Source organism: Pituophis catenifer, unplaced genomic scaffold (genome assembly GCF_029215685.1).
Source record: "Pituophis catenifer annectens isolate HBS135680 unplaced genomic scaffold, rPitCat1.0.hap2 SCAF_11, whole genome shotgun sequence".
Lineage (NCBI taxonomy): Eukaryota > Metazoa > Chordata > Lepidosauria > Squamata > Colubridae > Pituophis > Pituophis catenifer.
This window is the reverse complement of record NW_027256891.1, coordinates 27464623-27490578: the sequence shown is the minus strand read 5'-3', so window position 1 is coordinate 27490578 and position 25956 is coordinate 27464623. Positions and strand designations below refer to the sequence as shown.

At 48.8% G+C, this 25956-nt stretch overlaps 1 protein-coding gene across 1 annotated transcript; it reads left to right on the top strand.

Moving 5' to 3' along the window:
• The first annotated feature begins 506 nt into the window (after nt 1-506).
• SLC6A14 (solute carrier family 6 member 14) lies at nt 507-17742 on the top strand. The gene is made up of 14 exons (XM_070951683.1): nt 507-551; nt 1234-1396; nt 3316-3447; nt 4587-4751; nt 5869-6004; nt 7769-7901; nt 9700-9840; nt 12616-12844; nt 13554-13679; nt 15025-15143; nt 15275-15374; nt 15982-16091; nt 17282-17449; nt 17593-17742. Exons 1-14 carry the CDS (start codon nt 507-509, stop codon nt 17740-17742), a joined length of 1917 nt encoding a protein of 638 aa, XP_070807784.1.
• The last annotated feature ends 8214 nt before the right edge of the window (nt 17743-25956 follow it).

The following is a 25956-nucleotide window of genomic DNA, read 5'->3' as shown; positions in this document are numbered from 1 at the left end:
GCCAAGGGAGCACGTCGGGAGGGTTTTGTTTTGGGAGAAGGTGTGAAGGCGATGTGTGAAAGGCAGCTGGGAGGGAGGGAGGGAGGGGGCTAGGAACCCCCCTCCCCAGGGATGCCTTGTGAAAAGAGGGTGGGGGGAGAAGGAGGCCCGAAGACGGAGCGCTGGAGTGCGTGGGGCCGGGAAGCGCTTTGGGGAAGATGTTGGCGCTTCTCAGCTGCCTGGCGGGCAGGATCCGGGCACTGTCGTGGGAAGACAGACGGGCAAGCGGGCCGGGTCCCACAGGAGCCAGCCCGCTCCCGGAGCAGCAGCCTCCGCGCTGGCTCTGCTGCGCACCTGCCGTCCCGTCTGGTCCCGCCCCTCCCCTGTCCCCTCCCCGCCCTCTCGGCTCCACCTGGCCGGTCCCGGGGAAGGCGGGGAGGAGGGGGAAGGGGCTGGACGGGACGGGACGGGCTCTCCGGGCGCTATAAAGGCTCCCACCGGGCGGCTGCGGCCCAAAAAGGAACGCGATGGGTTGGCTCCGGCTACCCAGTTGTCTGCGCTGCGGCCAGAAGGTGAGAGGGCGAGGAAGAGGAGGAGGAGAGGAAGGGGGCGCGGGGACGGTCCCCGACTGGGGCTCCCTCGCGGCACAGACGGACCCAGAGCCGGAGTCCTGCCGGGCTCCCTCGGGGCTGCGCCGGGCGGGGGCGCTTCGGGGACCGGGCGCGGGGCAAGCCGAGCGAGCAGCATCCTCGGCGAAGGGAAGAGCAAGCCAGGCGGGCGCGCAGCAGGAGGGACCCCGGCGCAGCGCTTGGCGATCCTGAGCATCCGAGGGAAGCAGCCGGAGCTCAGGAGGCGCCAGGGCAGCGCTGCGCTCCCACCATCCTCCCCGGGTTTGGGCGCCCAGGTTCCTCCGCAGGGAAGCCCCCCCTCCGCCCCCCCCCGGGAGGTCCCCGTTCTGGCGTCCCTTTGTTGGGTGCAGCTCCTGAAGGCGCGTCCAGGCAGGGGAGAAAGAGGGGCTCAGCACGCTTGGGGGGGGGGCAGCCCCAGCTCAGGTTCTGAAAGTCACCAATTCCTCCTTCGAGGAAAAGGCTGGCAGCTCCTAGCGGGCACCTGCCAGCTCTCCTCCCCTGGCCGCAGGATCTGTGAGCAAAGCAGGGCGCATTTTCCCTGCCCCGGGACTGTCCGGGAGGCTCTGGAGAGGAGCCAAGGGCAGGAAGGAAGACGGGCTGACTTTCCCCTCTTCTCCTTCCGAAGGAATTCACTTTGTCCACGGAGAAGATCGCCGACTCGCAGGATGAGAACACGGAACGGGGCAACTGGTCCAGCAAGACGGACTACCTGCTGTCCATGGTGGGCTATGCGGTGGGCCTGGGCAACGTCTGGCGGTTCCCGTACCTGACCTATCAGAACGGAGGAGGTAAGGGCCTGCTCTACCCCTCCCTTTCCCCCTAAAAACACAGAGGCATGCTGAGGCATCCCCATCCAAACGGCCAAAGCTGCCCAGGGCGTCCCAGGATGTCTTTCAGCAGCTGCTCACCTGGCTGGCTAGGACTTCTTTTCCCCAGGTGAGCAGACACAGCCATGTGACTCTGATCTGCCCCTTCGATCAGGGATCTCCAACCTCGGCAACTTTTAAGACTGGTGGACTTCAACACCCAGAATTCTCCAGCTAGCACAAGTCTTAAAGTTGTGGAGGTTGGAGGTCCCTGCCTTAAATCTCAAATGCACCAGAGAGACAGCCCGAACTCTTGTGACCTATGAAGATTTTGGACTTCTTTGCAAGGCTCATCCCGAGATCTTTGTAGGTATTTCCCCACTGTTTTATAGAAATCCTTCAGCCTGTTACCGTGTTTCCCCAAAAATAAGACCCTGTCTTATATTTTTTTTGAACCCTGAAATAAGTGCTTGGCCTTGTTGCCATGCGCTCAAAAGCCTGATTGGGCTTATTATCAGGGGATGTCTTATTTTGGGGGAAACGGCACTAGCAATGGAGAAGCTCTAGAGCAGGAGTCTCCAACCTTGGCAACTTTAAGCCTGGAGGACTTCAACTCCCAGAATTCCCCGGCCAGCACAAGTCTTAAAGTTGTGGAGGTTGGAGGTCCCTGCCTTAAATCTCAAATGCACCAGAGAGACAGCCCTAACTCTTGTGGCCTATGAAGATTTTGGACTTCTTTGCAAGGCTCATCCCGTAGAACTTTGTAGGGAAGCTGGGGAATTCTGGGAGTTGAAGTCCTCCAGGCTTAAAGTTGCCAAAGTTGGAGAGCCCCTGCTCTAGAGCACTCCAGCCAGACCACTGGAGTCCTAGTAGGCTTGGAAGTGGGAGTGGGAGGGGAATCTTTGGTTTGTGCTGCCAGGGCTGAGACTTTGTGACGCTCCACACTTTGCCCTCAGAGTCATTCTTTCACACATCCTCATCCTATTATTCCCTTCCCCACTTTTCTGAGTGTTGGGTCAGGAAATGAACCTGCTGGCTGGGTGTACACCAAGAGGCAGAGCTTCAAGGGGATATTCCGGCATCCTCAGCAGTTTGGAAACTTTACATCTGCAACTTCTGGATGTCCAGATGTGCCCAGACAACTTCAGTGTGGAGCAGAGAGCTTAAGTCCTGAGTCAAGAGGTTCTGCTGGGCCTTTTGCACAGGGACCTCAACCTGAGCCTTCCCACCAACAGCCGAGTTGTCCTCCTCCTCTTCCGTTGACCCTGAGGCATCAGCCAAAGACTTTGGGGTCATGGACCTGTGTTCAGCTGGGAGGTTTTATGGCTGACCTCACTTTTCTCCTTCCCTTTGTTGACTTCTCTGTGCCCTTCTTGAAGCAAACGGTAGAAGGTAACAATAGGAGGGATTATAAAACCAAATTGTACACACCCAGAGGAATATAATGGCTTGGGAACAAGGCATGGTTAGTGTGACTCATGGGGTGCACGCAACCCTTTTCTCTCAAGAACAGCCGGGTTCATCCCATTCATTATGCAAATGTGGCAAGTGTGTGAAAGAAGCCGGGGACTATCCCTGAGATGGGAACTAAATCTACCACCCTTCCTGGCATTGGCACCTGATCAAGTTTCAGCCATTCTGCAAGATGAACAGAGCCCTGCCTGGGATTCGGTCGCCCTTCTTCTCTGTAGGCAGCTGCAAGACATTGGCCAAACCCCAAATGCTGATTTCCCCAAATGTTTGGCTGTTTGGAGATCTCTGCCCATCACAATTAGAAGCTGTATTTTCCTTCCGAAGGCTGGTGCTGGTTTTGGTCCTGGCCCATGCCTGCCCACGCGGATTTGGCTCTGGTTTGAGAAAGATGGCAGGCTGAATTCTCACCTGATGCTGTTCTCTTGCAGGAGCCTTCCTGATCCCCTACGCCATCATGCTGGCCCTAGCCGGCCTCCCTCTCTTCTTCATGGAGTGCTCCCTGGGACAGTTTGCCAGCTTGGGACCCGTCTCCGTTTGGAGAATTCTCCCTCTTTTTCAAGGTCAGTTTTGTCCTTCATCCTGGTAGTTTTCTGGATGGAGCCTTGGGGAAGCCTTTGGAAAGTGCTAGAAGGGAAGGGGTTCTGGGAGGAGGAGGAGGAGGAGGAGGAGGAGGAGGAGGAGGAGGAGGAGGAGGAGGAGGAGGAGGAGGAGGAAGACTGTGGGGTCCTTGGTGCTCTCTGAGCTTGGCGGTTTTCCTGCAGATGTTTCGTGACCCAACTAGGGAACATCATCAGTGCTAGTAAGGAGTGGGGTTTGCTCTCAGTTTTTATTCCAGCGGCTTGCCCTGCCACTGGTTCTTAGGTTGGGCTGTTTACTCTTGGCTTGTTTGGCAGTTCCTTAATTGGGGTCCTTTGCAACATTTGGAAGGTGTCTCAGACAGGCCAAGAGAAGAATGGTTTGGGTCCTTCGGAAGACAAAGGTGGCTCCCTCAAAGCCAGGCCAACTTGGCGTGGGGTGCCCAGGGCATATGTTTTCCAAGGCGTGGGACCTGAGCTGGTTGGTTCTGCTATAACCAGGGATTTTCTGCAGGTTCTCTGTGAACTGATGTTTATCTTGTTTCCTTTTTTTTTTTTTTTTTTACCTGTTTTCACTTTGAAGAATTGCACAGTGTCTCCCACACAGCTTTCTGGGTTTTGCTGTGGCTTTTTATTTTTATACGATGTTTTTCTATATTCCTGGAAGCCGCCTGGGGTCGCCAATGGCGAGCAGGCGGCAATATAATTTTTCTAAAAAGAAAAAAAGAAAAGAAAATCTCAGGCGAAACAAGGAAGCAGCCTTTGCAAATTTCCTGAGCATGCCTGCAGTCTTAACTCCTTGGAGATGTCTCTTATCAGCTTGATTGCTGGTGTGAAAAAGCCTTGCTGACAAACATCTCATATTGACATTCGGGACAAAAGATTTGTTTTGGCTATAACGCCTGCCGCTCGCGATCTCTTTATCCTGACGCAAAAACAAACAAAGGAGACCCCACCTGTGTGCATTCATTAAAACCTGCAGGTCTTCCAGCTAACCAGGCGGCCTCCCTCCCTCCCTCCCTCCCTCCCTCTTTGCAAGGCAGTTAGGTGGGCATTGCCAGCAGGTTGGCTCCTAGCAGCTCAGAGACCTGTTTCCTGATGGCCTCTTTTCTCTTTCTGACCAGGCGTGGGAATCACTATGGTGATCATCTCCACTTTTGTGACCATCTATTACAACGTCATCATTGGCTACAGCCTCTACTACTTGTTCGCCTCCTTTCAGAGGGTCCTGCCATGGGCGAATTGCGACCCGGAGTGGGCAGATGAGAAATGCAGCAAGACGCCAATCGGTAAGTCAATGGGAAAGCGAAGAAGAATCCCTCGGCCAAACGCGCTTTCATTGCCATTCTTCTATGGGCAAAGCCACCTTTATCTGCAGGCGCCTGGTGCGGTGCGGAGATCATATCAGAAATGCTTTCCTTTCCTTTCGCGATAAAAACACATGGCAGGATTTTCAAGCTGAGCTGGAGGCAGCATCTGGGGTGGGGACATGCAAACGAGGAGGTGGGGTTATGCAGATGAGCATAACCCCACCTCCTAGTTGGTTCCTAGTTGAGGAACCAACTAGGGTTCCTCGAAGAGCTAGACAGGGAAAGGCATATTTTGCACCTGTTTTAGTCCCATTGTATTGTTTCCCATCTTTTCTTATTGTCTCGTGTTATTTCCCACCTTTGCATGAAAGCCGTTTTCACTCCTCTCGTTTGGAGTTTGACTAACAAGCCTGGGTCAACAGAGGTGGGTTTCAGCAGGTTCTGACCAGCTCTGGAGAACTGGTAGCGGAATTTTGAGTAGTTCGGAGAACCGGTAGTAAACATTCTGACTGGCCCCGCCCCCATCTATTCTCTGCCTCCCAAGTCCCAGTAAGAAATGGAGATTTTGCAGTAACCTTCCCCTGCATTGGGGAAGGAATGAAGATTTTACAGTATCCTTCCCCTACCATGCCCACCAAGCCATGCCATGCCACGCCACGCCCACCAAGCCACACCCACAGAACCGGTAGTAAAAAAATTTGAAACCCACCACTGTGTGTCAAGCGGTAAAATGCCATTCAAAGGGAATCGTAATAGACTTGGATGTATCATCCCACCAAGTCTGCCTTATTGCTCAAGGATCCGGGCCCAGCAGAAAAAACGGACACGGGAAGGATTGATCCAGTTGGGACCCTCCAAAGAGGGTCTTCCGAGTCCTTTGCTTTGCTGCAATTGGGAGGGGGTCATCACATGTTTCAACAGTTCATAACAGTAAAACGAAGAATAAGAAGCAGAAAAAGGAAACTCTGAAGCAAAAGGCTTATAAGTTGTGCTATGAACTTATAAATCTGGAACTTTGCTAGCAAATAAATTAAAGCACAACTGTTTTCCCCGTTTCTCTACCTCTTGTGACGGTCTCTTCTTCCTCCTCTTTCAGTGTTAATGTGCAACGTCACGATAGGCAGCACAAATGTCCAGATGAATTACACCGAAGTGCTGAGCATGAACCTCACCTGCATCAACGGCAGCCAGGTGTTTGCAGATACGCAGGTTCCCAGCGAGCAGTACTGGAAGTAAGTGTGAATTGGCTGAGCCTGGCTGCCTTTCGCCAACAACCGGCCACGCAAGTTCCATTGGCTTTGTTTGTCCAACTTTGCTTGCTGGAAATCCCCGCATCTCCAGGGGAAGCCGTGAAAGACACCCCCTTAAACCTTGTTTCAGACAAGCTTGAGTCATCTTTGCCTTGGGTTAGCTGGGTGGTCATTTAAATGTGACATTTACGCAAGCAAATCTTGGGAGCCTCTCTACCTTTTGGTTTAGAGCAAGGCTCTCCAACCTTGGCAACTTTAAGCCTGAAGGACTTCAATTCTGGGAGTTGAAGTCCTCCAGCCTTAAAGCTGCCAAGGTTGGAGACCCTTGGTCTAGAGCAGGGGTCAGCAACCTGCGGCTCTGGAGCCACATGTGGCTCTTTCACCCCTCTGCTGTGGCTCCCTATCACTCAAAATATGCGTTACAATCACCAATGTGCAACACCCACCGATTTATTGAGCTTTTCAACCCCAGGTAGGCCAACCATGGATAAATCCAAGAAAAGAAAAGTTTCAGAAGAAAACAGAAGGTTTAATTCAAGTACATATGCTAATTTTGTGGCTGCTCAAGAAATAGTCAGGCAGGCACGGGAAGGGTTTTGTGGCTCCCGGTGTTTACTTTTCTGTGGGAAACGAGTCCAAATGCCTCTTTGAGTGTTGAAGGTTGCAGACCTCTGGTCTAGAGCAAGACTCTTCAAACTTGGCAACTTTAAGCCTGAAGGACTTCAACTCCAGCCAGCCAATGGTCCAAGCTGCCAAGTTGGAGATTCCAGCTCCAAGCTGGAGATTCCTGCTCCGGTGTAGTCTTTTCTAACCAGGGCAATGTCCGAATGTGTGAACTTCTGGGCAAATGAGAGAATGCTGGCAATGTAATCAACCTGTCTTGAAGTTGTCCAGTTGTCCAGATGGAACTGAATCATCAAACAGGCGAGGTCCTTCATGAGAACACGGTGCTTGCAGTAAGATTCAAATAGGAGCTGGAGGGGGAAGAGGCCCATCGCTAATTATCTGCCCCCAAATAGTGGGGATGGTGGAGGGGGAGCCTTTTCTGAGGGAGTGAGTATCATTGCATTCAGCTCAGGGTGTCTTTTGCCTTCTCTGGAGGCATTTTAGCCCAGGGTTCTGCATCTCCCTCACCTTCCCCAGAGCGAGTCTTGCATGCATGAACGAAGGGAACACGACGCTATTTGCAGAGGTGTTAGTTGCACCGTGACTGGATTGGGCCATCATATCCTTTTTTTCTGATGATGACTGAACGATACAGAGCCATCAAAGCAGAGAGACAGCTTGAGACATTGCAAAGCTGTGTGGGTAGATGTGCAACTTGGAGAGAGAGCCTTCTCAGCCTCCAGAAACACAACCTGCCCCACAGCTACTTCAAGGCAGGACGAGGGAGCCTGCAATTAATTCTACAAAGCCCAGTGGGCTACGTGGGGCTGAGACTGAGACAAGCCGAGCAGGATTGCAATCCAGAGTGAAACTAGGATTTGCGTTAAGAGCAAGTGTCGTAGGACAGCATAGGAAACCACAACTCCCAGGAATGCCAACCAACATGGCCAGAGCTGAGGAATGCTGGCGATTGTGGTTGGGCAGTATCTGGAATGCCACCCCTCCTCCAGCATTTCTCCCCAACTCAACCACACCCCAAGCCTATTCCGGTTCAACCACAGAGCAAGCCGAGTTTCTCCCACCCTGGTTGAGGCTGCGCTGGTCCCCCTTGCTCATCCTTCTCTCCTTTTCCTCCGGCAGCAACAAAGTCCTCCAGCGGTCGGAGAGCTTAAGCGACACCGGGGTGATCGTGTGGTATCTGGCGCTTTGCCTTCTCCTTTCCTGGCTGATCGTGGCAGTTAGCTTGTTCAAAGGGATCAAGTCTTCTGGGAAGGTAATTGCAGGCGAGCCTCGTGGCCCCCGGAAGGCCAACTACCGGCTGAGCTGTAGGACTCTCATTTCGCCAGCAGTAGCATTGGAATATGGGGGTATTTAAGGCTCCTTTCCTCAACCTTGACCTTGGGGCGAAGAGGATCCTTGGAGAGCATGTGCCAAAATAGCTGAGAGCACCCATGAGCTAAAGTGGAAGGTGGCTGAAGGCACCGGCACTTGGCACGTGGCTGCGATAAGGCAACCGAGGCTCTGGTTTCAGAGCAAAGAACTGGTTCCATGGCATTCCAAGGACATGAAGGATTTGCCAAAGTGCCAGGAGAGATGCCAACTCCCTTCCTGTTCTGGTCACCTTGGAGGCACTGTTGGGCGGGCCCATTAAGGAAAGAGCCTGGAAGTAGTCAAGTCTAGGGCAATTTAATATGACTTTCGGGTCCTCCCTGCAAAGAATTTGGGAAGTAATTTTGTGGGTGCATGTGAATAATTTGATGGTCACTTGATCTAAGGGCTTTTCCTGGAGGAGATTCCAAGCTCACTAAAAGGACTTAATTTTCTGTAGAATATTACCTTCTGCAGAGTAAGAGGGAGAGATGGATGGCATGTGCTGGTGTTGTCACAGCCACAACACAAAACAGAAATTCATGCTTGAGACATCTGAGTTACAGATACAGCTTAGAGGCAAGTCCTCTGTCTTGCTTGGAGAAACCTCAGGTTGCATCCATGAATCCTTAGTAAGAAAGGATCAAACAGCAGGCAGGATGTCTCCTGAGCGGAAGCTTCAATTTGCAAGACAGCAAGACAGATTAACAGAGTTGGAAGGGACTTTATAGGTCATCCAATCCAACCCCTCCCTCAAGCAGGAGACCCTACACCATTTCTGACAGATGGCAGTCCAATCTTTTCTTGAAAGTCTCAAGTGATGAAGCTCCCACAACTTCCGAAGGCAGCTTCTGTTCCATTGGTTGATGGTTCTCACTGTCAGAAAGTTCCTCCTCATTTCCAGGTTGAATCTCTCCTTGATCAGTTTCCATCCATTATTCCTTGTCTGGCCTTCAGGTGCTTTGGAAAATAGCTTGACCCCCTTCCTCCTCTCTGGGGCAGCCCCTCAAATATTGGAAGATGCTCTTCTGTCTCCCCTGGTCCTTCTCTTCCCTAGACTAGTCATGGCTGGTTCCTGCAACCGTTCGTCATACGTTTAGCCTCCAGTCCCCTCATCATCCTGGTTGCTCTCCTCTGCACTTTTTCTAGAGTCTCAACATCTTTTTTTATAGTGTGGTGACCAAAACTGGATGCAGGACTCTAGGCGTGGACTTTTATAGAGTGGTATTAGTACCTCCCTTGATCTTGATTGTATCCCTCTGTTAATGCAATTTAGGATTGCGTTGGCTTTTTTAGCTGCCGCTGCACACTCATATTTAGCTGGTTGTCCACTAAGACTCCAAGATCCCTCTCACAATCACTGCTATTAAGCCTGGTTTCCCCCAGTCTATATGTGTGCTTTTGGTTTTTCTTACCTAAGTGTAAGACCTTCATTGCAACCAAAGCCTCACTCAGCATCTTGCAGGTTTTGACCCCTCCTCTGCAGATAGCCCATCAGGAGGGCATGACTGGGAAGGCCAGAGACCCTGCAGCATCCAGCGAAGATCAGATTCCTCACCATTACCTGTATCTGAATCTGGGAACTCATTTGTTCCTGCTTAAAAAAAAAAAAAAAAAACCTCCAAATTTAAAAAGTATTCCATTGGTCTTCCCAAAACTTCGGTCTGGCCTCTTTCTGAATCATGCGTTGTTTCTCCTTCCAGGTTGTCTACTTCACAGCCATTTTCCCTTATGTTGTCCTGATCATACTGCTGGTGCGAGGCGTCACCTTGGAAGGTGCCCGCGAAGGGATTGAGTACTACATCGGGGCCCAGTCTGATTTCACGAAACTTGGAGAAGCAGAGGTTGGTACCACCCAGCCCATGGAGGGCAGCTGGACTGGAACTTGTGTGTGTGTGTGTGTGTGTGTTTGTTTGTTTGTTTATTTGTCAACAAGTACAAGGGAACAAGTAACAGTATAGACATAGACATGGACACATGAAAAAAATTGGCACAAATAAAAGGATGTAAATAGGCAAAACATAGCCATAAACACATAGATGTCAGCATTTTAATGCTGCCATAAAGAGGAGGAGGCGAGGCTTGACTTTTTACCTACTTATTTTCTCTGTAGATAATATCCCCTAGGAGATGGGATGGGAGGGGGACATTCCTGGGGTTGAAGGCAGGAGCTGGGAAGACTGATTTGGAAGATGGCCAATGAGAAGATGAGAAGAGGGGAACGGAAAGGGAAGGTTTTGGGGTCAGAGGTTTAGTATCGGCTATGATGAGTCGGGACCAGGTCTGTCGTACTCAATAAATGGAATATCTCAGCAAAGATTAATTGTTTGGGAGTGCAATTTATTTGAGATGACATCGAAACCTGACAATAGAATGATTACATATAAATAGGGACAGTAGGACAGGGATGGTAGGCACGTTGGTGCACTTATGCACGCCCCCTTAGGGACCTCTTTTTTTTCTAAAGTTTTTTATTTTTTAGACAAACAAACATTTAATACATCAGTTTTCTCTTCCCTTTGACATCTTGGTGTTATCTTCCAAAGTTCTTTCTTCTTCTGTATAGTTGTCATTACTTCTATCTTGATCCTTTTCCAGTCCACAATATCAATTCATCACTAACATAAAATTCAACTCATCACATATTTTTACATACTTATATAATTAATCGTTTATATCTCTTCTCCAACCAATAATAAAAACCATTCCCTATTTTAAAATATTCTGAGTCTTCTCTATCTTTAATCATCAGAGTTAATCTATTCATTTCTGCACAATCTAAGATTTTTTTCATTACTTCTTTTTCCAAAGGTATTTTCTCCGCTTTCCAATTTTGTGCATAGACAACTCTTGCAGCTATTATCATATGTATTATCAGATAAACTTTTTCCTTGCTAATTTTTTCAGGTAGGATACCCAGTAGGAACAGCTCTGGTTTAAATTTGATACGTTGATGTATCATTTCCTCCCCTTTAGGGACCTCTTAAGGACCTCTTAAGAAACATGAAAAGTCCACGGTAGACAGTTTAAGGTCAAAGATATGGGGATTAGTGAGACTAACATCAGGATCAGGTAGAGAGTTCCAGACATTTACTACTCTATTGCAGAAGTCAGATTTCCTACCATCAAGATTAGAGCGAATTACATTGAGTTTGAATCTATTGGTAGCCCTTGTGTTATTACGGTTGAAATTAAAGTACTCCTTTACAGGTAGGATGTTTTGGTAATTAATTTTATGAACTAAGCATAGGTTGGAAGGTAGACGGCGTAGTTTGAGGCTATCCAGACGTAAAATTTCAAGCCTGGTGGGATAGGGAATTTTATTTCGAGCGGAAGATTTGAGTACTTTTCTAGTAAAATATCTCTGGACCTTCTCTAATGTATTGATGTCTGAAATACAGTGAGGGTTCCAGGCAGGTGAGCAGTATTCAAAGATAGGTCTATAGTGTTAGTCCCATAAAAGACAGACGAACAAAACTCTTCAACCTTCCTCCTAGATTCTAATTTCACAAAAACAGAGTTGGCCTGCTAGGAGGCAACACTTAATCTCAGACAAGCTAAGCAGGTTTGGGCTAGAGTAATACTTGGATGGGAGACAAAAGGAAAGCTAGGTTGGGAAATTGAAAAACAAAACAAAAGAAAATAATGGAAAACAACTTTCATGCTTTGGCCAAGAAACCCTTATAGATATCTGCCTGCTATCACTAATAATCTACCAGCTGAGTGCCTTATTGTAAGGATTAACAATTTTATGGTGTAGATTAAGTGTTATAACCAAATAGGAAAAGAGCTCCATCAGAATAAACTAATATCCATATTCTTAATAGCAATAGCCCTTAGACTTACCATATTTTTCGGTGTATAAGATGCACCTTAGTTTTTCGGGAGGAAAATAAGAAAAAAGCTGATTGGTGACTGGATCAGCCTCCAGAATACCCCCAATCAACTGTTCCCAGAGGTGAATTTTAGCAACAGGTTCGTTGGTTGTGAGCTCTGTGCCTTGCTTTTTTTTCTGCCTCTGAAACTTCTGAAACTCCGTTTCATAAAAACATTTTTTTCTTCCTCTGAAAGCCTCCGAAACAGAGCTTCAGGGGAAAAAAAGGCTTTTTTTCTGAAGCTCTGTTTGGAGGCTTTTTTTCTGAAGCTTCGTTTCTGAGGCTTTTTTTCTGAAGCTTCTTTCAGAGGCTTTTTCAGCCTCTGAAACCTCTGTTTGCGAAGCTGGGCAGGGCTAAATTCAGAGTATAAAATGCACCCAGATTTTCACCCTCTATTTTTGGGGAAAAAGATGCGTCTTATACTCCAAAAAATATGGTATATACCACTTCACAGTGCTTTTACAGCCCTCTCTAAGTGGTTTACAGAGTCAGCCTGTTTCCCCCAACAATCTGGGTCCTCATTTTACCGACCTTGGAAGGATGGAAGGCTGAGTCAACCTTGAGCCGGTCAAGATCGAACTCCTGGCAGTGGGCAGCCTGCAATTCTGCATTCTAATTACTGCGCCACCACGGCTAATAATAATTGCAATATTTATAATGGCTTATGTAGCACACACATCCATGGTTAAATTAGGTGGGATTGCAAGAGCGACTTGCTATGTTTCTTCCTCTTCTTTCTTCAAGGTGTGGAAAGACGCAGCCACGCAGATTTTCTTCTCCCTCTCGGTCGCCTGGGGTGGGCTGGTCGCCCTCTCCTCCTACAACAAATTCCATAACAATTGCTACACAGATGCCATTTTCGTCTGTGTAATCAACTGTCTCACCAGCGTCTTTGCTGGGTTCGCAATCTTCTCCATCCTGGGGCACATGGCCTTCATGGCAAATAAGAAGGTCTCCGAAGTTGTGGACTCAGGTGAGCTCAACCTGTTAGGCCACTGGATCAGTGGTGAAATCCAATTTTTTTTTATTACTGGTTCTGTGGGCGTGGCTTGGTGGGCGTGGCAGAGGAAGGATACTGCAAAATCCCCATTCCCACCCCACTCCAGGGGAAGGATACTGCAAAATCCCCATTCCCGCCCCACTCCTGGGGGAAGGATACTGCAAAATCCCCATTTCCTCCCGATCAGCTGGGACTCGGGAGGCAGAGAATAGATGGGGGCGGAGCCAGTCAGAATTTTTACCACCGGTTCTCCGAACTACTCAAAATTTCCGCTACCGGTTCTCCAGAACTGGTCAGAACCTGCTGAAACCCACCTCTGCACTGGACTCAATAGTCATCATAGGGTTTGGTATCAGATTCTGGATAGCACGGTGGGAAATCAGAGCTGGTTTCAGATGTGATCCAGGATGACTCTTATTACCCTTCAAGTTTGATGTAACACTTAGATCATATCACTAAATGTGATCTTCTCCACCCATCAGTCACCTGTCTCAGTTGGGCTCTCCTAAGTTCACCTCCCATTTCTGCCGAACTGGCTGGAGGATGAGAACTGAACCCAAACACACCTGGTGGACACCTCCACCATCCCAGAAAGCTGCTGTAATCGGCCTCGCTGTTCACACAGATCTCTATTTCTCCGAGAGAGTTTCCTGATGGTATCCTTGATTTTGCTCCCTGGCAGGATTTGACCTGGCCTTTGTGGCCTACCCTGAAGCCCTGTCCAAGCTCCCGGTGGCTCCTCTCTGGTCCTTCTTGTTCTTCTTCATGCTTCTGCTTCTGGGTCTCGATTCCCAGTTTGCCACCATAGGTGAGTATCAGTTAAGACAAAGGGGATCCACCTCGCGATGTGATAATGCTCCAAAGGATTGTATGCCCTGCGGACAGAGCATCACATATCCTGCCAGCCTGCTTCAGTAGGTCTTGCAAAACTTAATAAGTTGATCTGTCGCATTTAAAAGGGACGTGGTGGCTCAGTGGCTAAGATGCTGAGCTTGTCAATCGAAAGGTTGGCTGTTCAGTGGTTCGAATCCCTAGTGCTGCATAACGGGGTGAGCTCCCGTTCCTTGTCCCAGCTTCTGCCAACCTAGCAGTTCGAAAGCAGGTAAAAAAAATGCAAGTAGAAAAGTAGGGACCACCTTTGGTGGGAAGGTAACAGTGTTCCGTGCGCCTTTGGCGTTGAGTCATGCCGGCCACATGACCACGGAGATGTCTTCGGGCAGCGCTGGCTCTTCGGCTTTGAAACAGAGATGAGCACTGCCCCCTAGATTCGGGAACGACTAGCACGTATGTGCAAGGGGAACCTTTACTTTTACCGTTTTATGTCGCATTTATGCATTTCGTAACATTTACACGAATAGAAGGAAGCCAGCCATTTGGAGCCAGTAGCATCTCCTTCTGCCTTAGTACCACTTTATAAAACCTTAGTAAGGCCACAGCTGGAATCCTGCATCCAGTTTTGGTCCCCACATTACAAAAAAGATGTTGAGACTGGAAGAAGCGCAGAGAAGAGCAACTAGGATGATTAAAGGACTGGAGGCTAAAACATATGAAGAACAGTTGCAGGAACTGGGCATGGCTAGTCTAGAGAAAAGAAGGACCAGGGGAGACACGATAGCAGTCTTCCAATATTTGAGGGGCTGCCACAAAGAAGAAAGTTGGGGGGGGGGGGTTTCAACTTATTTTCCAAAGCACCAGAAATGCAAGAAACAATGGATGGAAACTAATGAAGGAGAGAAGCAACCTGGGATTAAGGAGAAACTTCCTAACAATGAGAACAATTAAGCAGCAGAACAGAAGTTGCGGGTTCTCCATCTCTGGAAGCTTTTAAGAAGAGACTGGACAGCCGCTTGTCTCAAATGCTATAGGGTCTCCTGCTTCAGCAGGGGGTTGGACTAGAAGACCTCCAAGGTCCCTTCCAGCTCTATTCTGATTGAATTGATTGAATTCAGTCTGAATGACATGCTAGGGAGGGGAAAGGTGAAAAAACCAGCTGAAAAAACCCAATTAAAAGGCATTTCTAAAGTAACAGTCATCTAGACACGGTGCAGGGAGGTGAAGCCGGATGGAGCTGATCTCAGAGCAGCAATGCCAGGACGACCCTCCTTCTCCTCTCCCGCTGTGGATGCTAATTGTGCTCCCTCTTCCTTCTGCAGAAACCATCACTACCACCATCCAAGATATCTACCCCGCGGTGATGAAGAAAATGAGAGTTGTGGTGACGATGGGGTTGTGTATGTTGCTGTTTCTGCTTGGGCTCGTCTGTGTGACCCAGGTATGACTCAAGGAGGGCCGGAAACTCCCCCTCTCTTATGCTGAGATGCCGGAAGCCCCCAGGGGGAAAACTGGAGACTCTCTTGCTGTGGACAAGGGCAAGGTATCACCTCTTTCTCCTCTCTCCCACAGGCAGGAATCTACTGGGTCAATCTGGTGGACCATTTCTGTGCGGGCTGGGGGATCCTCTTCGCAGCTATCCTGGAACTGCTGGGAATTTGCTGGATTTATGGTAAATATTTGCTGGGATCTCCTGCAACAGCCCCAGTTTTCCCAACACTCCAAAACACACGAGCAAATGGGAGTCTTAGCAGCCTTCGAACCCCATCCAAACTCTCCTTGATCAGCAGGAGTAAGTTCCGGGTTGACCTCAAATGCAAAGCTTTCCAGATGCTTCAATTCAGGGTCAGCCATCCTTGTAAGAGACACTTGGTGGAACAGCTGCTTTGCTATATATATATATATATAAAAAAATAACATTAAAGGGGGAACATCCAAAGTTTATACCAGGCAGCAACTGAAAAGGAAGGTCCTTTTCCTTCCTGAGACTCAATTCCAAGCTTTTCCATTGGGGTGGAGGGGCTGCAGATTTGGAGGTCGACCCTTCGTGCAGTGGGAGACATCCAATGTAGGAAAGATTATCTGAAACAAATGGGTTTTGCCAGTCCCAAGTAGGGTATTTTTGAGCCCAGACCCCACTGTTAAAGCGACACAACTCGTTTGGGGCATCAGGCACCAGGCAAAAGGAGTTAAGCCCACGTGGGATAAAACTCTGGGAAGTTGCCCGGTTGCCAAGACTCAGGAACTGACTCCCCCACCCATGTGGCTGTTCTGTCCAGGGGGAAACCGATTCATCCAAGACATCGAGATGATGATCGGGAAGAAAAGCTTCCTCTTCTGGCTGTGGTGGAGAGCCTGCTGGTTTTTCATCACCCCTTGCCTCTTGCTGGTGAGTAGCCCAGAGATTTCAAGCGCTTGGAGTGGGGAGGGGAAAGCCTTGGAAAGTCCAGAGAGACCCCCTGGAGACGCGTCTTGCTTGGGAGGCCTATTATTCGCCTAACATTACATGCCTTCCAAAAGCAGCAGCTCCTGTTCCTCCTAAGTACATCGTTTCTATGAAGGCCAATCATGTTCTAAGCAAAACAAAGCCAGCCAGGACCAGCCAGCTTGGAAGGAAACCAAAGTTTGCAAGATGGGAGGGAACCATCTCTGCCTATTGTTATCAACCCTTCTGTGTAGTTCCTTCCCCTAAAAGGATCGAGCACTTTGTGGCTCTCCTCCAAGACAGAATTCACAGCTATCTTGGACCTTGGCTAGATATCTCTCTCTCTCTCTCTCTCTCTCTCTCTCTCTCTCTCTCCCTCCCTCCCTCCCTCCCTCCCTCCCTCCCTCTCTCTCTCTCTCTCTCTCTCTCTCTCATACACACACGCACCAACCCAACTCCATAGAATGTTTTGTCTTTGACACTCGGCAAACTTTGGTCGAGAACAAAAAGTCAATGGGCCAAATTCTGCCTGACACAGGTCGGTCGTCTCTTTGCTGGGGGTGTTTGCTCTTCGAAAGCCAGAATCCTGGACTTTGTGAGGTTCAACAAATACACAGATAATTGCTGGCCAACTTTGCAGAAAGATAAGCTACCCGCTTGCCCAGAGGGAGGCAGGCAGGCAGGCAGGCAGGCGTTAAGATCTGAATTCTGAATTTCGGCAGGATTTGTGTTAAGGCTCTCCTAAACTAGATCTGTGATGGCGAACCTATGGCGTGGGTGCCGGAAGTGGCACACAGAGCCCTCTCTGTGCGTACATGCACCGTCGCCAGCTGCTCTTTTGGGTTCCATCATGCGCATGCACACCGGCCAGCTGCTCTCTTTCGGGTTCTGGTGCGTGCGCGCTCCAGTTTCGGCACGTGCTGCCAAAAAGGTTAACCATCACTGAGCTAGATTATCGTCTGCTCCTTCCCACATCTCACTGGCCAGAAGCTGATTGTGGTTCCTTTTTTGACCACCAGAAGCTGAGTCTCTTATGTAAGAGATGCTGGCTGAGGATGATGGTTGTTGGAGTCCAGTACATTTGGATGAGAGGCGCCCTTTGAAAGGTGCAACTCTCATCTCTCTCTCTCTCTCTTTTCTCTTCTCTGCCACAGGCCATCCTGATTTGGTCCCTGGTCACTTTTATGCCCCCCAAGTATGGCACGACTAAGTACCCGGAGTGGGGCTCTGCCGTCGGATGGTGCATGATCATTTTCTGCCTCATTTGGATTCCGGTGGTGGCCATTTACAAGATCGTCAAGGCCAAAGGCAACCTGTGGCAGGTGAGTGTTGCCGTGTGTGTGTGTGTGTGTGAGAGAGAGAGAAAGAAGGCGTGTCTGGTGGTGAGTGGCAGAAGGACCCCAAAACCCCCAGGAGACAAGCAAAGCCTGGGAATCCCACCACCTCCTCCTCTTCCTCCTTCTAGCGGATCGTTTCCTGCTGCAAGCCCAAACCCAATTGGGGGCCGTCTCTGGAGTGTCACCGGGGAGAGAGATACAAGGACATGGTGGACCCGGTCAAGAAACAGGACATCGAGATTCCCACCGTGGACAGCTACATCAGCAAGCTGGAGTAAAGGGGGTGGGGCTGCTGCAGGCTGAGGGTCCCAGTTACGCCCAGCAAAATCCAGGCAGCCGAAGAGAGGCCGTGCAATGGATGCCAAAGACTTTGGACCGTCTGCCAAAGAGCCACACCTGGGGGGCACTGCTGCTAAGGCAGGCCAGGTCGTGGCGGGTGGGGGGGCAGCCTTCTAACTCAGGACCACTCTCTAGAGATAGGGGGTTTGGACCTCCAACCCCCGGCCCTTTCCATAAAGAGCCAGCAAAAATCCCTCAACCCACAAAAAAACCCCGAAGTCTCCTCTGGCAAGGCTGAGTGCCCTCCCTCACAGAGGTGTGGTGATGAAGAATACACTTCGGCAATCTTCTGAGAATCTTCGGGGCCATCAAAGTGTCCGAGACTGGGATCCTTTGCACACTTCATTGGATGTGAAACCTGTCCTAATTCAGGGAGACTGACTTCTGCGTGTCATGGGACACGGACCATCGCACAACACTCTGGATGTGCACGCACAAATATCTCTGTGTGTGTGAGAGAGAGAGAGAGAAAGAGAGACAGATGCTGCACCTGGCATTTTATTTGCATAATTTATTCCTGGGATTTTATTTGGGATTAATTTATTATTATTATTATTTTGCTACCTTGGAGGGAAATTTCTGAAAACCTCTCTCCACCCCAAAGAGCTGGCTATCCTAACGAGCCATCCAGATTTGGGGTAGACCTTTCTCGTTCATCTTCAAGTTGTATCTCCATAGCCCTAAGGACTAGAAACTTGACTTTAGAATAAAGGAGAGAGAGAGAGAGAGAGAGAGAGAATTCCTTAGAAGTGGAACTGCTTATTCTCGGTGCAGAGAGCTGGCTGGCCAGCTAATAAAAGAAATCTCTTCAGATTTTGGTTTCCTATGGACCTTTTCATTGTCCATTTCAGCTGTTTTTTCTTCCTTCGTCTTCTCAAGCGGGAATCTCTCCTTTCTTTCTCCATCATTCACTCTCCCAGAACACCTAATGGAGTCATCTGGGCCAAGGGAACTCCTCTTTTTCATGAGAATGAGCAAAAAAGCTGAATCGCCTCCGTGCGTCTTCCCGAAAGCCGCTGGACTTAAAGATTCAGTCCGTTTCATCATTCCAGGCAGCAGCTCAACCCCCCCCCCCAGGCACTGAGTTGGAGGCTGGTCTGGTGGGCCAGTTTCTGGGGAGCAAAAGGAGCTGCAGTACGTAGGGGGAGGCCGGTGGAAGCACCCCAATTCTTTCTCATTAATTCAGAGGGAGGGGATGTCCTTTTCTTCTTGCGCAATCCACACAAGGGGTCTTTCCTGGTCCTTCACAAAGAGCCCGTTGTCTATGCACAAAGCTGGGTCCAGAAGTGATCCTTCGAGACCCCTGAAAGGCAACCCCCTCAGCCTTCTCCAAGGCAGATCCGGGGAGACCTCCGATCTCTCCTGACTCTTGGCCTTTCTCGGATCAACTGGGATTCCTAGATTTCTCCAGCAGGTCCCAAAGTTGGGATGGAAGGAAGGGAGGATGACTAAAGGCCCAGGAGAAGAGGCCTCTGCCCTGGTGGCCCACCTCGTGGCCATGGGGGTGCTTTTTGTCCCGGGGTGGGTGGGTGGGTGGGCTTTTTATACTACAAGTTGTTTTTTTGTTTTGTTGACATTGACGTATTGCTGCCTTAAATCAATAAAAGTTTGTATTTATTCATTTGAGCCTCTTTCATGCGGTCCTTTTTCCATCCTGCCAGGTGGAATTTCTTTTATTGGGGGGAGGCAGCCTCAGCAATTGGATTCCAGAGTTGTGGCTGACCTCACCAGAGAGGAAGAGCAAATACCTTGAGAGGGACGCACTCACAAACATTGGCACATCTGCTTTTAATTTTCAAGGAGGTGATTAAAATGCTAATGTTCGCACTTTACACCGGGAGGCGGTGGGTGTTTCAGGGAAAGTTAGACAGCCACCCTGCACTGCCAGGATCTGCAGCGCCCACCCCTCTTCCAAATAGGCCCTTTCACTAATATTCCCCTCCCTCGGATTAATGACACAGCTTTCAGGAAGCATTTAGCTCAGGAAAAGCCCAGCGTGGATTCCTCCTGCCTCGGTGCGTAAACGAAGCCGCCTCATTTAATGCCATTCCATCCCTAAACATCTGCAGCCAAGCTCTTGACCTCACCTAACAGGTTCAGGGCAGGCTTTGGCTGAGACCGCTTGGGTGGCTGAGAAGAACGTGCAAGAATCCCAGGACAGGGAGAGGCTGGGACTTGTTCCCAAAGACCGAGAGGAAGTATTTGGGGAGCTCTTTTGGTCCCTAGAGGGCACCCTCAACCTGTAGCATCATCCTCAGAGCTTCTTCTGAGGTTATGCTGGGTCAATGAAACTTTCTGCATTCCCCCCCCCCCCCAAAGCAGTTTGCATTCAGTTGGATGGAGCATTCTTGGGTTTAGATGCTGGAGGGAGACGAGAGAGATCCTTGCATGGAGGGGATGCAGCATCTCTGCACTTCCTTAGGGAGGAGTTGATACAAAAGTGGATTATCCTTGCCAAGCCCTTGTTCCAGCAGGGTCTGCAGCCTTCTCCATCACCCCTCCACCACAGTGGTGGGTTTCAAAAATTTTTACCACCAGTTCTGTGGGTGTGGCTTGGTGGGTGTGGCTTGGTGGGCATGGCAGGGGAAGGATACCGTAAAATCTCCACTCCCACCCCACTCCAGGGAAAGGTTACTGCAAAATCTCCTTTTCCTCCCGATCAGCTGGGACTTGGGAGGCAGAGAATAGATGGGGGGAGGGGGGCCAGTCAGAGGTGATATTTGCCGGTTCTCTGAACTACTCCGAATGTCCGCTCCTGGTTCTCTAGAACTGGTCAGAACCTGCTGAAACCCACCTCTGCTCCATCATCTCCTGAGGAAGACCCCAGAAGGCTTTCAGGGGTGGTGGTGCACTTGTCACGAGGGAGAAGTGGCCTTTGTGAGCAACAGAAATGACACAAGACATCCTGAATGGAAATCAAGAACTTCTATGGTTAGAAGGTCCTCATCAACCCACCTTAGAGGCCAAGCTTATCATGGTGTGTCCTTCAGGGGACAGAATAAAACCAGAGAACCTCAGGGGAAAGGCTGGGACCACACAAGGGTCATTTTTACCTCCAAAAGATACAGGGACATCTTCTCTAAATCAAGGGACATCTTCTCCAAGTCAAAAGCTAGGGTGGTGCTGCCCTCTGTTGGTTGGTTCTTGGAAGTGAGCCATCCCCAAAATCCACCAGGGCTGGTCCTGAACCTTCAAAGATGCCTTCTGCTTCTGCTTTCTTTCTCTTTCCTGTCACTCTGTTGCCTTCCTACAGAACGCAGCATTTATTATCATCTTCTGTTAGACACACAACAGCCTCACAATTTTTTCTGCCGGTGTGTTCTTTCTTACCCGTTTTTTTTCCAGCTTCTTATCTCAAGATAACTTCAAAACATTTCAAAAGTCTGTGGACTCTCCCGAGGTTGAACGTGGTCTTGTGAAATGAGCACTTGGGGGCAATTGTAGCCCACCCTAAGGATTTCTTGGGAGTTTTGCATCTCTGAGAGGGGGAGAGGCAATTTGAGATACGGAGCAGAGCTGACCCAACTCCTTTGAGTCAAGCCAGCATGAACTCGGATTAAAATGCAGACTAGCAGGTGTCTAGAAAGCTAACCTTTCCCTTCCAAGCATTCAATTAGTTTGATTCCAAACTAGCAAGCTGTTTGCATTAATTAGGAACGGAATTTCGTTAAGCTAGAAAGCCAAGGCAATTATTATTAGCCTCTTCCAAAGAGGGCAGGTGGGGGGGGGGGGGGCGAGCAGCTCCTTTGTTGAGCCAGGCTGTTCTCCGCTCTTTGAGGGGTGCTTATCTAGGAGTCCCTCTGGACCAATTAAAGAATTGTGAAAGATTATATCAATTTCTACCCATTAAAAGTGGCAAATGAATTTTATGAACTCATTTCTTAACCTACTTAAAGGCATAGGGAGAACGCAACTAATCTTTTATAGATCACCTTTGTAAAAAAAAGGGGGGGCAAAGCTCTCCAGGTTCCTTTTTGCAAGCATGTGCAAAAAAAATATATGAAATAAATAAAACTCACAGAAAAACGTGCACCCTTCCAAATGTGTGGAGTTTTGCATGCCTGTCTCATACTAAAAGTTTCTCTAACATTATAAACTGTATTAGGTTTTCTGCATGATTTCCCCAGACATTTGGGGGGGGGGGGTTGCATAATTTTTTTGAACTGCTGTGCAGAATTAGGAAATGTGTAAAGTTTACCATGCATGCATCCTCAGGTGCTTCTAAAAGTGAGAATAAGTCCTTACAAATTCAGATTGGGGGAGTTGGGAGGCATATATAAATGCCAGTGGCCAATTTTGTTCCTGTGACCCCCTAGGATGCTGTGCTGGTCATAAGCGCAAGGACCAGACTTATGCCCCTTTTTTCAGCGCTTCAAACAGTCATTAACTGAATAGTCATAAGTTGAGGACTACGTGCACTGCAAAATTTATCAAAATTTGCCAAGAGGGCAACAGTCTGGCTGCTTCAAAACACACCTGGCTCCCTGCAAAGGATATTTCAAAAAGACTGAAGGTGGATGGCCTCCGAGCATTCCTGCCACTTCCATCTTCATTGATCGATGCATAGCTCAACCCCTTCCATTTTCTCCTGTTTTGTTCCTTCAAAGATTGCCTAGTTCGGTCTTTTGGGGTGGGGGGAGCACTCCCCTGACCAAGGGATCTTACCCAGGGGTGAAATCCAGCAGGTTCTGACAGGTTCTGGAGAACCGGTAGCAGAAATTTTGAGCAGTTCAGAGAACCGGCAAATACCACCTCTGGCTGGCCCACAGAGTGGGGTGGGAGTGGAGATTTTGCAATATCCTTCCCCCAGGAGTGGGGAGGAAATGGGGATTTTGCAGTATCCTTCCCCTGCCCCGCCCACCAAGCCACGCCTACAGAACCGGTAGTAAAAAAAATTGGATTTCACCATTGGATCTTACACTAGCTGGAAAAAGTATTTTGACTCTGCCAGGTGGAATTAATATTCCTAAAAACCAAGTGTTTTTAAACGCTGCCTACTTCCTCTTTCCCAATCGGTTTTGACAAAGCTGAAATTCCCTCTAACAATATTCTGATTCTGCCCCTGAAGGAAACCTCCTTTATAGGGTGGTCTTTCCCTCCTCAATTGAGGGGTGTCAATGTTCCCCCCCACCCCCTTTGAAAATCTTGTCCTTTTGAGTCTCTCGCCAGGAAAACTCCAAAGAATTCTAACTCTGTACGAGATTCTCCGTCCTCCAGGTCATGGTTGTCCCAAAGGGGCTTTTTCAGGAGGCAACTGGATTTTCTGGTTTTTTCTTTTGAAGAGGTTTCACTTCTCATCCCAGAAGCTTCTTCAGCTCTGACAGGATCTCTCCCATTCCCCACTATCCTGTGGGAAGGACTCAGTGCAGGCAGACTGGTAATAATACCTACAGAATTGGGGGGGGGGAGGAGAGAGAATCTTCCCAATTCTTTCCCAACGCCACCTCCAGTCCGGATTCTGATTCTGATGCTCTCCAAGACAGGAAGCGTCACTCCTCCTCTGGTGCAGGATTCCCTTGGGTGTCGAGGGAGGCGACTGGTGTGACTTGTTAATGCATTACTTTACACCTCTTGGAATTCTCTTTGCAGCTTTCCAAGCTGAATAAATATTTGTGGTTAAACATAGAAGCGATCGTACCCACAGGACTGGGAGATAAACGCTAAAATATTTGCTCTGAGCTACAGGTTTTCTGATGTCTACTCAAAAAATAATAATAATAACTTCAACGAAAACAAAGGTTTCCAAGTACTATTTTCTTATCACCAATTGCAAAGAGATTTCTCAGAAGAAGGTCTCCAGGGGGGCGAATTGCAACTCAGAGTGTTTTATTTTTTATTTTTCCCTCCCCAGCATAGTTTTAATACAAGATGATTGGAAATTAGACAAAGACTTTTGTAAACAGCAGGGCCCCGTTTAAAGGAGGGGCCTCCTAGAAGAAGCCCACAGTGGATTTATTTGCCCAGCGGCCCTAAGATGCAAACCACGGAGCAGCTTTTTATTCGTGTGTTTATTTCCTTACTGGTCTCAAAGTAAAGCTCTTGACATCTTAGGGAATAAATATCTCGTTTGATGCAGGAATCCAGAAATCCCAGCCTAACTGAGTAGAAAGCCAGAGTTGCAGTTGGCCCATCTATCCCTCCCTTGAGTAGAGTCCCTTGGCTGAGATGCAGCCCTTCTTCCCGTATTTTCTTCCACAGATGATGGGGGCCATCTCCCTCAAAAGAGCTTCCGAGGGTGGGCATCCAGACGCTCTAAATCCAGAGGTGTGGAGAACCAATTGTCGCCTTGAAACCCAATGAAGGCCCTTCTCTCCGTGGAAACTCACCAAGTTCTCAGAAGATCTCTTGGGTATAAATTGCAAATCTGAATGTTTTTCTTTCCCTCCCCTGCCTTGTTTTCATATAAGATGATGGGAAATTAGAAGAGAACTTCTGTAATGTAGCATCTCTAGAACTTTGGAGCAGTGAGTTCAGTTGCGCCAGCTGCTCAAGGATTTTTCTTGTTTTTATTTTATTTATTGTGAAATTTATTTGCCGTCCATCTTGTGTCCAATATTCTGGGTGACTTACAACATACTTTTACTTATGGGGATGGGGGGCACGATACCCTGGAACTCCTAACAGCAGAGAGTGGAGTGGTTGCCTTCTCTGATCCGTTGAGTCCAGCATCTTCTCTGCAGCAGCTCAGTGAAGCAGGTCAAGGAAGATTCGGCTCCTTCTGATCCTGAGCATCCTGCGCGGGGACTGGAGCACCCCAAAAGCTGCTCTGAGAAATAGGAGGAGGACTCAGGCTGCTGGGACAATATCTAAAGGGACGTTGGAGATCATTAAAGAAGAGAGTAAATTTAATCTGGAGAAGATGAGGGGGTCTCTGTTGTGACCTAGGCTCACTTAGTCATTACAAGACACAATTCAGTTTTAAACAAACCTATTTTATTATAACAGCTGGGAATTACTTAGTCCAAATTAATTGCAAAACGAAGTCCTTCAGAAAAAGTCCTTCGGGCTTATCACAAACCTTTATCTACTTTGGCACCCTGCCAAAGGCCTTTCATGGCAAAGCCTCACGAAGTTCAGAAACAAGAGATGCGCCGACTGGAAACAGATTTAGCAACGTTGCTTTCCTACAAAGAGCCCAGGAGCCTTTGTTGCTCTTTTAAGCCTTATGGGAGGGGCCAATCATCTCCTGGCCTTACTCCCGAGTCATCCTTTTTGCTTTAGCTGCTCTTGCCTTCTGGCAGCTCTGCACATGCGTGTACTAGGAACGGGCTCCTCCTGTTCCTCTGCCTCTCTGCTATCCGCCTCTGGAGGCTCTGGAGTCCGTGCATCACTCCCAGATGACCCTGGCCCCATCTCTGCCTCCGATGCAGAGCCCTCGTCCGGGCCTTCTCCAGACTTCTGGACTGACCCATGGTCCTTCCCAGCCTCCTCACTGTCCGACTCTGCTGCCAACTCTGTTAGCACAACGGTCTCCAACAGGTGGAACTTTTCACAGCCAAGAAGACACCTTAGGTGCGTAGATGCTGAGAAGACACTGCTACATTTTTTTTTTACCACCAAGGGCCACTTGTCAGACAGACACCTCTACAAAGAGAGGGGTGTGTGCGTGTGTGTGTGTGTGTGTGTGAAAACAGTGGATGTTGCCGAGCCGATATTGAGGGAACGTCACCCGGCTTCCTCAACTGAGGCCATGCGTTGGAGAAAGACAATGAGGTTATGATGGGAATAAAGTGGGTGTGACATTTGGTTTTCCGCCTTTGGTTCGCAAAGTGGTGTGTCTAAGTGAATATTATGCAGGGGGTGGGGGTGGGGAGATAACTGGTGTTTAGTCATTAGCCAGGCTAATTAATTTAATGTTGTTCTATAAATGAATTGGTGTTTATTTGCATGCATGTTTTGGTGAGAGGGAAATTAAACACACCGACTCCCTCTCTCTCAGACACACAAACTAGAATTCCTAGCAACAACATAATGATGTTGTGATGACACGAAGTGAGAGCCAAAATTGCAGCTGTCGTTCAAAGCTTAACTGCTTGTTCATTAGAAAAATAAATAAATAACAATTCATAACTGGTAAAGTTTTTTAAAATGTACAGAATATCTTTTGCTATCATTGCTGAACTCAAACAAGAAGCAGGGAGAACAACCCACCA

Excerpts from the sequence above, each read along its gene's own strand:
- SLC6A14 (XM_070951683.1), top strand. The coding sequence starts at position 507 with ATGGGTTGGCTCCGGCTACCCAGTTGTCTGCGCTGCGGCCAGAAG. Across the intron at positions 3,448-4,586 it reads AATTCTCCCTCTTTTTCAAG|GCGTGGGAATCACTATGGTG; the intron begins GTCAGTTTTGTC and ends CTTTCTGACCAG. Across the intron at positions 4,752-5,868 it reads ATGCAGCAAGACGCCAATCG|TGTTAATGTGCAACGTCACG; the intron begins GTAAGTCAATGG and ends CTCCTCTTTCAG.